The following is a 12,215-nucleotide window of genomic DNA, read 5'->3' as shown; positions in this document are numbered from 1 at the left end:
GATTATTATGAATTTCATTACCAAAGTCATCGATGTTTCAGCTTGTAGGGCGCTCAACGAGTTTTCCATCATTAGCCCTTTGCTTTACTTACCCTGTAGGTTAATGGCTACTTTCCTGGCTAATATCACGAAGGACATTGGATTATATCCGACAGGTGTCAGTCCTTACTACATGTGAACTCGTGGTTTCCTTTACCTCTTTCTTGTAGGATCATAGGTACCTCAGAATATCGTACGTTCCTGAATCAAGAAAGTTTGGCTTTTTACTGACGTTTTTCTTATGTCTATAGCAATAACTGTTCAACCTTTGTCTACTGTCGTGAATTTGACGTCATTAGCTTCCCGTTCAAATGATTCTGCAAATTTTATTTCCTCATTAAAATGGATTCTATCAATAGGTTCAAACTTTAATATATTTGCAGCCATATGTTTATTTGAATTTGGAGTCTCTCTCAGAACCAGCACTTTTTTAATACGTAAATATTATAAGCTTGATGAATTGATATTCGATTCGGTGTTATGATCGAGTTTCATCTTGGGTCAATTCAATGTTGGAGAAAGAATTCAAAAAATGTATTTAATGACCAAATAGAATAGAATCAATAAATTCATGGATATAGCCGTTAACTACGTAGTAGAAAATCATAATGAAGAAAAAAGAATTGAAACTTTTTTTTGCCACTTTTATGTGTAACTAACGTTACTGCATTTTCAAAAGTATACATATTATATTAAAGTTTAATAAATTTGGTAAAAAATATATAAAGTTTCAATTTTCTTTTTTCTTCATTAGAATTGAAGCATTTCCCTCTGTTGAATGTGTTATCTAATGTGAAAATTGGTGATTGATTCATTACAAGTTCTTTTAATGAGTTCGAAAAATTTATTTCATGATGTTGAAATTTTCAATTGATTTTCAATTTTTAATAATGCCTTTGGTAAAATTATCAGTCACTGAGTGGTAACTGTTATATTATAAAAAGCACAAATTGATTAGAATTTAGATAGTATGACTGAGAAGGCTATTGTGAATCCTTCAGTAAGAGAAATGAGAATATTACTGGAGTTTTTTCCCAACACCAAACCATTATTTAAACACCTCAACACGTATGTCGATCACCAAGTGATCATCTTCAAGAGAAAGATCAAACTAAACATACTTACAAAGTTATCCTTATTCATACTATGATTTCACAATATTGCATTATCTACTAGTCTTAAATTATTTTACAATGTGTCCTTATGTAATAGTCAGGTAAATAGATGATAATTATTGAATTGTGAAAATAACTTCATATAGCTTGTTGAAAAAATACTCACCTGAGTATTACATAAGAACACATTTTAAATCAATTCATGACTAGTATTGTGAAATTGAATTAAGATACTCAAGACGCAGGTACCTAAAAGATGTATCTATGGTATTGATAAGGATTCCTTTGTAAGTATGTTTAGTTTGATTTTCCTCTTGAATTTTCTGATCGACTTAATGAAGATCCATAGTGATTTCATAAACTACACCTCACGAGTCGATCTCCACAAACGTTGTTTGTGTAGATCAATGATGAAATTTACTCTTGAAGATGATCCCTTGGTGATCGAAACACGTGTCGAGGTGTTAAAATAACTGTTTGGTGTTGGGTAAAAACTCCAGTAATATTCATTACTACACCAGAGGTTCCAAACAGTGTGTCGCAAGAGAATTGATATTGATAGAGCACATCAAATATATATGGAAAACATTGAATTCTTCAGTGGTTTATATTACGCAGTGCTTTTTTGGAGTGAACTTTTCAGTTTGCCCTTCTTTACACTTCAGCAGGCTATCTATTATAGTTCAGCTTTGTTCAATTCTCAGATTGTGGAAGGCTATAAACTACAAAAACACTGAAAAATGATGAACTATCAAGTAAAATTCATTCAATTTCTGCAGGTTTCGAAAATATACAGGGTGTTCCTTAAACACATGCTAATATTCAAGGAGGTAATTCTCAGACCCATTTTAAGGAAAAAAACGTCCTATGGACGTATGTCCTAAACGCCTTAACTTTTGAGATACAGGGTGGCAAAGTTTTCAAAAATAATCAGTATTTTAATAATAACTGAGATAATTTTGTAGACATCTTTGGCATATTTGATACATATGTTCCATGCCTCAAGGCGCATTTTCTGATGTACAATTTTCTTAAATTTCTCTGCCAGTGGCGTACGTACGAGTTTTGAAATGTATATTTTTGGCGAAAAAAAATACTACGCCTCTGCTTTATCTTGAATTGAAAATTATTTTTAAAATCTCCATACATTTTTGAGCACATTTGCTAGGTTTTCTTTGTCCGACGCATGGTTTTCGCTCAAAAAATTAAAAATCGCTTTACTTAAGGATAAATCCCTTAAAAATCAGATGCGGTATCGTGCATCGACTGAAAGCAAACTAAGAGATCAGATTTGTTGCAAAATAATTGAGGATCTAAAAGGTATTTGTTTGTTGTCAGATGCACTGTTCTCAATTAAAATTACGTCATAACGCAGCACCGCTTAATAATTTTTGAAAACATAAATTTAGTTATCCTGGAATAAATGACGTGAAGCAGAATTTATTCACTGCACCTCTTGGAAATATGGAGTTTGTCGATATGTGATTTCTTTTAAAGATTAAAAGCAGAAAAAACAGCGTACCCACCATAGCAATAAAAAACGAATTCTCTGTATGTACAAATGTCAGTAGCTAATATTGATGTTGGTGTAAAGTAAGGTGTTGGTGTTAAAAACTGTCACAGCGCGTTTTGATTGATTTTGAAGTGTTATTGAAGTTATTTTTGTAGTCCGCTGTTTTTCTGAATATCAGTAAATATGGTAAATTATATGAATGCGGAAATGGCGCAAATGCATTACGTATATGGCCTTGCGATGGTAATGCAACAGAAGCCAGGCGCATTTATTAGGAAAGATATCCTAATCGTGCCTTACCAGATAGCCGAACCTTTTCAAATATTCATCGTCGACTTGGGGAAACTGGTAGTTTCAAGAAAGGGACTCCGGAAGGTAGACCTCGTGTAGTAAGAACTTCTGAAATTGAGAAAGCGGTGCTGCAAGAAATTGAGGAACATCCTGAGACGAGTACGAGGAAGATCGCTAGAACTCTGGATATTTGTCATCAAATTGTTTGACGTATTTTGGTTGATTTTTTGTTATACCCATACCATATTTCAAGAGTGCAGGCATTACTTCCCAGAGATTTTCCACAGCGTGTGAACTTCAGTCAGTGGTATCTACAAAGTATTGCACTAAATCCGCAGTTTTGAGACACAAATTTTGTTCACAGACGAAGCAAATTTTTCTCGGAATGCCATTCAAAATTTCCATAACAATCATGTGTGGGCTGAAGAAAATCCCCATGTAACCCATGAAACCCATTTCCAACACCAATTTTCGGTTAATGTATGGGCAGGAATTATAGGTGATCATCTAATAGGCCCATTTTTTCTACCAGGACGCCTTGATGGTCGTTCTTATTTACACTTTCTCGAAGAAGACTTACCTGGGTTATTGGAAGATGTGCCACTTGCGTTGAGGAATCGAATATGGTACATGCACGATGGCGCCCCTGCTCATTTCAGTGTAATTGTCCGAAACCATTTAAATACAGTTTATCCTAATCGTTGGATAGGTCGCAGATGACCTCAGTAATGGCCAGCAAGATCCCCCGATCTCAACAGTTCAGATTTTTTTTTATGGGGTCACCTTAAAACTCCTGTGTATAAAACTCCCGTTAATACTTTAGAAGATTTGAGAGAGCGAATAGTTGCCTCGTGTGAAACTATACGAAATACGCCGGGAATATTTGAACGGGTGCGTAATTCCATGCGTAGAAGGGCGGAAGCATGCATACTAAGTGCAGGTGGCCACTTCCAACAATTTTCATAATCAGTTTTGGTATTATTACTAATTAACAAATTTTTGCTATTCGTTTAGACTTACTGTCACAAATAAAATAAAACTCGTTTTTGTGAAAAATTTATTTTTTTGAAGATTATGTTTTCAAAAAATATTATTAGGGAATTGGTAATGCGTTATGAAACAATTTTCAGATTCTCATTCATTTTAGAATTGATCTAATTTCTTAATTTGCTTTCTGTCGATTTTTATTTTTTTGAGTGAAAATCATGCGTCGGACAAAGAAATACCAGGAGATCAAATTTTCTCAAAAATAAATGAGGATTTTAAAAATGATTGTATTTTGAAAAGAAAGCATTGGCGTAGTACTTTTTCCCCAAAAATATTCAATGCGAAACCCGTAGGGATGCCACCGTTTGAAAAAATACAAATTTGTGTACATCAGAAAATGTACCTTGAGGCATGGAACATATGTACCAAATACGCCAAAGATGCCTACAAAATTATCTCAGTTATTATTAAAAAACTGATTATTTTTGAAAACTTTGCCACCTTGTATCTCAAAAGTTAAGGCGTTTAGGACATACGTCCATAGGAAGTTTTTTTTTTTAAATGGGTCTAAGAATTACCTAATTGAATATTAGCATGTGTTTGAGGAACACCCTGTATTGTTAGCATTTCTAAGCGTCAAATCTTCTAAACAAGTGAACTGATTTCCGAAAGCGAAACGCCGTTATATTTTAAAGCCGTTTTTAATGATTATCACTCAACCCCTATTTCAATTGAAAAACTGGAAATGAAACCCAGCTCAGAAGTTTGGAGTTTTTGCAATGGTTCAGTCAATTAGTTAGATCCAGTGAAATATTGTATTATTGATTGTTTGACACCTTTCATTCCAATAAGGTGCCCTTAACGAAGTAGTCAATTGATTTATTTGTAATGATGAATACTTACCAACTACTTGTAAATACCCCTGTCTAGACCGCATAGGGTCCGTGTTCACTTGGCACATGTACCACCCCCTGTCGACCTCCTGTACATTTTTAATGTGAAGATACCAGGACCGATGGTCGTTGAACGATAGGGAGATACGAGGATTTTGAGTAATCACATTGTGGTGGATGGAGAGGATAGTTTGGGTGTCGACCCGTACCCAAGCAACCTGAAACAAAAATCACACAATAATATGGAGCAATGAAAGAACTGGAAAATTGAATTGTTTTGAATATATGGGGATTAGTTACATTATTATTATGTTATTGAGTGAAAAGAAAGTTATTTCTGAAGACTTGATATAAACAAAAGCATACGTTTGTTTGTGAAAGTGCATTTCATCAATTCGGACTTCCATTGTCTAATATAATATAAAATGATTCGAAATCCCTGAAAGAATCTGTAAAAAATCAAAAAGATTAGCTGAAGAAAAAATTTTATTGAGCAAAAAACAAAAATAACAATGAAATAACATGCAAGCAACAACCAAACAAAACAAAAAATTGACCTTTTGACACGAGCTGAACAATTTTTGTTTAGTTCGTGTTAATAGTTTGTTCAGCTAGTCATTTTAATGATTCTTTCAGGGATTTCAAATCATTTTATATAATATTATACAATAGAAGTCCGAACTGATGAAATTTTTGTTCAGCTCGTGTTAATAGTTTGTTCAGCTAGTCATTTTAATGATTCTTTCAGGGATTTCAAATCATTTTATATAATATTATACAATAGAAGTCCGAACTGATGAAAAGCAAAAGCATAGTCTTGCCTCAAATTCGACAAACAGCAGTGTGGTGTGAAAATTAAGAGACGGAACGTTTCTGGAAATAGGTTCAGAATTATTAGCTCCATATTTGACGAGCAAAATCGATGAGTATTCAGAAAAGGTGATAAAAGACTACCTAGTGGAATTCAGACCCAATTAGTCAGTAATTAATCAAATACTTGAAAATACCTGAAAAAAATACAAATGTAGTTATGGAAAAATATCTATTATATATTAAACGAAAGGAGTAAAAAATCTGTTTTTTTATCGACCTTTTTTGGGTAATTGTTACTTTCCACAATCTGAAAAAATATAAAAATTGTAATGGAGAACTTTATACAAGTGTGGAAGGGCAAACTTTACAGTTTACCCCGATAAGTTACTGCGTAAAAATCAAAGTATTTTTCACAAAGAAAAATCTTCTATTTATCAGTAACTTGTCGTATTTAACAATTTTGCCTATCAAAAAAATTATTAAGAAATAATACTTATCTTTTACGTTTCGTTGGCCAAAATCTGCCTCCGTCTTCAGAAATGGATGAAAAATTCGAATATATTCGTAGTTATTCCTTTTTTGCTAGCTTATTTCTTTACTTCTTCGACAGATGTCAAAGAAGTTTTGAAATATGAAATTATGTCAATGTTGTTGATTGACAACTATAATTTTTATATTTTTTCAGATTGTGGAAGGTAACAATTACCCAAAAAAGGTCGATGAAAAAAATCTATTATATATTTTCATATATTTTGAACAGATATATGACAAAATCCATGAAAACTGAGAAATATCAAAGTTAATGGAATTCACAACCTCAGACAAAATAAAAAAAGAACCTGAAATGAATACATCTATTTCCAACGAAACTTTCGGAGAATATAAGAGACTTCCTAACAGAAAACACTGCTCAATTTGGTAATAGTGGTAATAATAAGAGTGAGTGAAATTATGATCTGGAAAATATCCGAAAATGATAGCCAAATTGTAGCTCTAGGCCAAGATTGAAGAAGAACTACAGAAAGTAGTGAGATGAATAAGAATGGATACACAATACAATAGTTAGAACATGAGTCAAGAGAAAACAAAATATATACATAGTTTATACATAATTAGACCTAGAGACTGTTTTGAAGATATAGACAGAGAAATAATACGAATATTATTTTAAGAGACTACGTGAATTTTTTCACCTGATCAAAATTATTTGATGAATGAAGAGTTGACGAAGGAAATTGAAAATATATTATATTGATTTGATCCAAATTGTTGGGATAACTTCTTCATGGAGAAATTTGAGAAGAAGGCAATCGACGCTTTTGATTTCAAACCAACCATTTGGCTACAATACATGAATGACACCTTCGTTATCTGAATACATGACAGTGACAGACTGAACACCCTAGCTCAACACCCTAGCATCATATTCACCATGGAGACTGAACAGAAACAACGAATAGCTTTTCTAGATGTACTTATCGAAAGGCGTGGCATAAGACTGACACATAAAGTGTACCGAAATCCGACATACAGGGACAGATATCTGCATGAAATTTCGAACCATCATCCAAGTCGTAAGCGAGGAATTATATCAACACCCTGACGGAATGTGCCCGTAGAATATGTGAACCGGAACACATACAAGAAGAAACCCCTAGATGCGATAAAGAATGAACATCGTGACTCTTAGAGTAGCTTCACGAAAGAAAGATTACAGTGTAACCGAGATCAATGAAGCCATGGAACTGAAGAATTCTTTAAGTCAAAATAGTGCACGTGCACGTGCGTTGCACGTGCGTTTCTACCGTACATCCCTAGGGTTACAGATAGAATCGGGAAAACCCTAAGGAAGCTCAACATAAAAACAGTGTTCAAGCCCACCAGGAAAATACAGCAAAGCCTGAGATCTGCGAAAGACGAAAGGGATCCACAATCAGCTGCGGTGGTATACCGAATACCATGCACCTGCGAAAAAGTTTATATCGGTTTCACCAGAAGATTCATGGGTACAAGGCTGAATGAACATCGGAGAAACTGTAGATTAGGTCAAATAGAAAAATCGGCTGTAGCGGAACACGCGTTTAGTGAATGAGATCATACGATACTGTTTGAAGATGTGAAACTACTTGCACCCGATTATGGATACCACAGTCGGCTTGTACGGGAAGCCACAGAAATCCATAAACATACAGAAAACTACAACAGAAAAAAAGAGGCGACTACGCTCAACCAGATTTGGAATCCAATACTAAAAGATGCTAAGGTGGCAGCAGTGCAACGCAATGTAACAGGTAATAACACTTCGGCCAATAACAAGGCACCAATTAGAAAGGCGGGCTACCTGTGTCAACATAAATACAGCTTACGAACTAGAAATCACGAGACATTTGTGAACCACCAGGATGAGACCTCTGAAGAATCCAGCCACTCGTGCTGGCGGAACGTTAGGATACAGTTCCAAACCACGACGGCCTTCAAACACGAAAGAAGATCGTAACACTGAAAATATTGGCCGCCAAAGCCTCAATCAATTTATTTATCGTTGTTCATAGATCTCATTCCACATTTTATGATTTCGAAACATTAGAAGGTATTTTGAAACTCATCATGTACCGGTCTCAATAATTTAAAAGATTCCTTTTTCAATCTGTGGTCATTCTCTATTGCATGTTGAGCAACACCGGACTTCTCTGGTTTATGGAATCGAGTATGTGAAACATGATCCTTGTATCTAGCAATTATAATCCGCACAGTTTGACCAACATACGTTTCATCGTCATCCTCACAGCTCATTCCGTAATTCGCAAAGATTTTTTTTGTCTTGTTTCATGGGTTGCCCATCACAAACATCAATATAGCTTGTAAGAAGTATTTTAAGTCATCTCGCGCCTCGAGAGACATACTTTTTGTTCTGGTGAGAGTACAGTGTTTTCAATAGATTCATTTCACGACAGGGGTTCCAAATTCTAATATCGCATTGTTCAATTTTTTTAAAATGACTCCAAAATCAAAATTATTTTTTTGTTTTCTGCATTATAAATAATTTTATTCATATTGAAAGGGGAATATTTTTAAAAGAAATTAATTTTTTGAAGGGGAAGGTTTTGGCTTTCTACTTCTTCTTTCTTTATACAAAATAATGTGGGAATTTTTCGAAGAAAGGAAAGAAGCTATCGATTTCGAAAAGATAACTATATACAATGTGTAGATCATGCAAAAAAGTAACTTTCAGACACTAACTGGAAGAAAAGTTCTCTCAAAATAGCTTCTTACATATAAAAATTGAATCATACGAAAAAAAAAACCTTTGAAACGAACACTATAATATGAAAACTGAATCATACAAAGACACTTTCCTCTATTCAGTTTGAGTTCCAAACATTCGTTATGGAATTGAATCAGATATCATTCACAGGATTGCTATACAATATGGAAAATGGAAGAGGTAAAGTTCCACTTACATGGAACACTATCATCCCCACTAGTGGAAATTCGATGTTTCGTTGTGATACACTTGCCTTTTAGATTCTTCAGCACCAAATCTAAATAATATTATAAATGAATTGAGTGTTTCTTTATAATGTTAACCAGAATTGGTGCTGAAGAACCGATAGGGCAAGTGTGTTACGGCGAAACATCGGATGTCCACCAGTGAGAATCATAGTGCTCCATGTAAGTGAAATTTTTCCTCTTTCATCAACCATATTGTGTGGCAATTCTGTGAAAAATACCTGATTCAATTCCATAACGAATGTTCAGTATACAAACTCAATAGAGAAAAGTGGTATTTATATAATTCAGTGCTTATGTGAAAGTATTTGTTTCGAAAGTATTTTTGTTTTGTGTAAGTCAATTTTTTTTCTGTTGAATATATCGAAATTATTATTTCAAATGATGAAAAAAAAAATCCTCTGAAAGTCACAGCCCTCAATAATAATATTGAGATATCCCGCTTGGTGAACTTTTACTTTCACAATTAATTAACATGGGAAAGCTTGTTTTTTACAGTTTAGAGCTTTATACCTCTTTATGGTTCAATAAAAAGACTAGACCTGAACATTTTCTTGCATATAATTGAATGATCTACAGAAAAGCTTTCTCATAATTTTTAATATACCGACGCGTTTTGAAGTAATTCAACTTTCAAATATAATTTATAATATTTTCTAATCTTTTCCAATTTTTTCACGAAACTGTCAAGTTTGTCAAAAATATTGTCGAATTTTCAAATTTTTTGTAGTCTGAATTCAAAGTTTATGATATTGTGAACTTATAGAATCGAATGAATAATAGATAGAAATAATTTTTACTTAAAAAAAAAATTGGAGTTCATTGAAAAATTAAGATAGTATCAAAAGTTTGACAGGTAAATAAAATCAAACAAAATTGGAATATTTAGAACAAACTGAGTTAATTTGTGACTAGGAAATTAGTACGTCAACAGAGTGAATTTTTGTATAATTAATAATTTTTTCCAAAAATAGTAATAAAAGAGTGGCGCGCTCAAATGTTACAGATAATTGTCAATAAAATTTCATTCGCAGTTAAAATATCAATCTTTGAAGCACAAACAATGTCTTCAACGGTTTCATTTGTAAGTTTTTTTGTTGTTTGATTAACTATTATATTTTCCTAGTGTCCAATACAAAATTACTTCTTGCGCACTTAAGAAAACATTTTGAATTTTTTCTATTATATAGTTATCATTTTAAGCTGCATTATATTTTATAAAGTTCACTTGGATTTACTAAAAAAATTAGAAAATTGTATTCCAATTGTTTTATAAGAATCTTTACGAAACTACTTTTTAAGAGTAACTGCCGAAATGTTTATGAAACTGTTTTGTAGTGTTTGTAAAAGGCCTCATGAAATATTGATAAATACTATAGTGTCTCACAAAACGGTGATAATTTTCTATTCATAGCTGTTTTATAAATATATTGAAAACATTTCTGGGAAAAATACAGTTTTACAATTTTTTTTCTCTGAAACGTTTTCGCAACTATTATGAAATATAAAATTGTTAGTTGGGGTAACTGTTTCGAAATAGCTCTTCTTTCAGTTTGTGTCCGAAAGTTACTACACATCGTATACAGATGGGGAAGTAGAAAGCTAAAACATTTTTCCCAAAAAATTATTTCATTTGTGTAGTAAGGTTATCCATTTCCGAATGAATATTCCTTCATCAATATATCATTCACTCCATTACTCAAACCAATCTAGGACAAGGAATATAATCCAGAAAAATGGTTAAAAGCCCCAACTGAACTTGTCCCGTGGCCCAGCAGATTAACGTGACTATTTGTTTGTTTTTACTCCGATGCCATGTCGAGTTTTGTTTGAATACGGTCTGGTGATCGGCAAACACGAATACATCGTTCTGCGTGTGTCATACATTGAATTCGAACAGAGAGGCCTGTCGAGCCAACATCTGTTATACAATCGACGTCCTCATACTTAAGCTGTTACCCACATAACATGGAAGACGATTACGTTCAGAATTGTGAGTCTCCCCTCAGATAAACACAATATATAACGGAGCATGAAGGATATGTTGTAAGACGTGACTCTGGTGAGGAGTTTCTATTCAGAGGATCAACAATGCTAACCAGATATTCTTGCTCGGTTCAGATCCGACTACAACTTTGATTTCTCGTTTACGAAACTATCTGCTTGCTTACTTGTTTTCAATATTGACTTGAGAGTTGTGTCGATTGTTGTGAAGTTCTAATTGATATTCCGTAAGATGATAGAAACCCTGGGGTTTCGATATTTCCAATTTGAATATTTTCAAAGTGAAGAGATTACAGAAACGGCTTTGTTATAGTCATTATTTCATATAGGGTTTTCCAGCAGGGACTTCCGAACAACTGATAAAGGCCATCTTATTGAAGCTGTATCTGTTAAATTAGTAGTCATTCATTCAGTTTGATCTGTTGAATCCCCATGAACGGATATAGCATTCAACCATACATGCAAATAACAAAATTGTTTTATCGTTGCTCTTCGAGCAACGTACCGCCCGCTTCTCATATTTTACGGTCGCCATAATCGTCCTTTCGAGAAGACTATTCGCAAGGTGGTGGATAAATTCGAGTCCACTGGTTCTATAAATAATTAACCAACATCCGTACGTCGACGAAATGCAAGATTTGCCAAAAACATCGCCGCTCTCTCGACCCTTGGTGAATTTTGCGTCATGACTTGGGCTTGCACCAGTACAAAATTGAACTGACCCAGGAACTGAAGGTAAATGACCATAGACTGTTCACTGAATGGGTACTGGAGCAGTTGCCAACTGATCATGATTCTTCAGCGATGATGCCCATTTCTGGATGGATGAACAAACGAAATTGTCGAATTTGGAACGATACCAATCCACTTATGATCGTCCAATGAGCGTCAAATGCATTCCAAAAAAGTCACTATTTAGTGTGAATTTTGGGCTGGCGGTGTTATTGGTCCATATTTCTCTGAGAACGACGTTGGCTTAGTCATCACTGTCAACGGTGAGCATTAGAAGTCGATGATAACCAACTTTTTCTGGCCTGAATTGGATAATCT

General features: G+C 34.0%; 1 protein-coding gene across 5 annotated transcripts in view; it reads right to left on the bottom strand.

Annotated features, from left to right (window-relative positions):
- LOC111515229 (neurotrimin) overlaps nt 1–12,215 on the bottom strand; it is a 371,220-nt gene that overhangs the window by 141,133 nt on the left and 217,872 nt on the right. For all 5 annotated transcript variants that reach the window (XM_074182669.1, XM_074182664.1, XM_074182666.1 and 2 more), the window contains exon 4: nt 4,849–5,056. In XM_074182669.1, the coding sequence (XP_074038770.1) occupies nt 4,849–5,056 (208 nt within the window). The remainder of the gene's footprint in view (nt 1–4,848; nt 5,057–12,215) is intronic.

The sequence above is a fragment of the Leptinotarsa decemlineata genome, unplaced genomic scaffold (genome assembly GCF_025532065.1).
Source record: "Leptinotarsa decemlineata unplaced genomic scaffold, Ldec_3_MD MMD2_tig00026328_RagTag_RagTag, whole genome shotgun sequence".
Lineage (NCBI taxonomy): Eukaryota > Metazoa > Arthropoda > Insecta > Coleoptera > Chrysomelidae > Leptinotarsa > Leptinotarsa decemlineata.
Note: the sequence above shows the minus strand (reverse complement) of the source record. Positions and strands in the feature narration are given on the sequence as shown.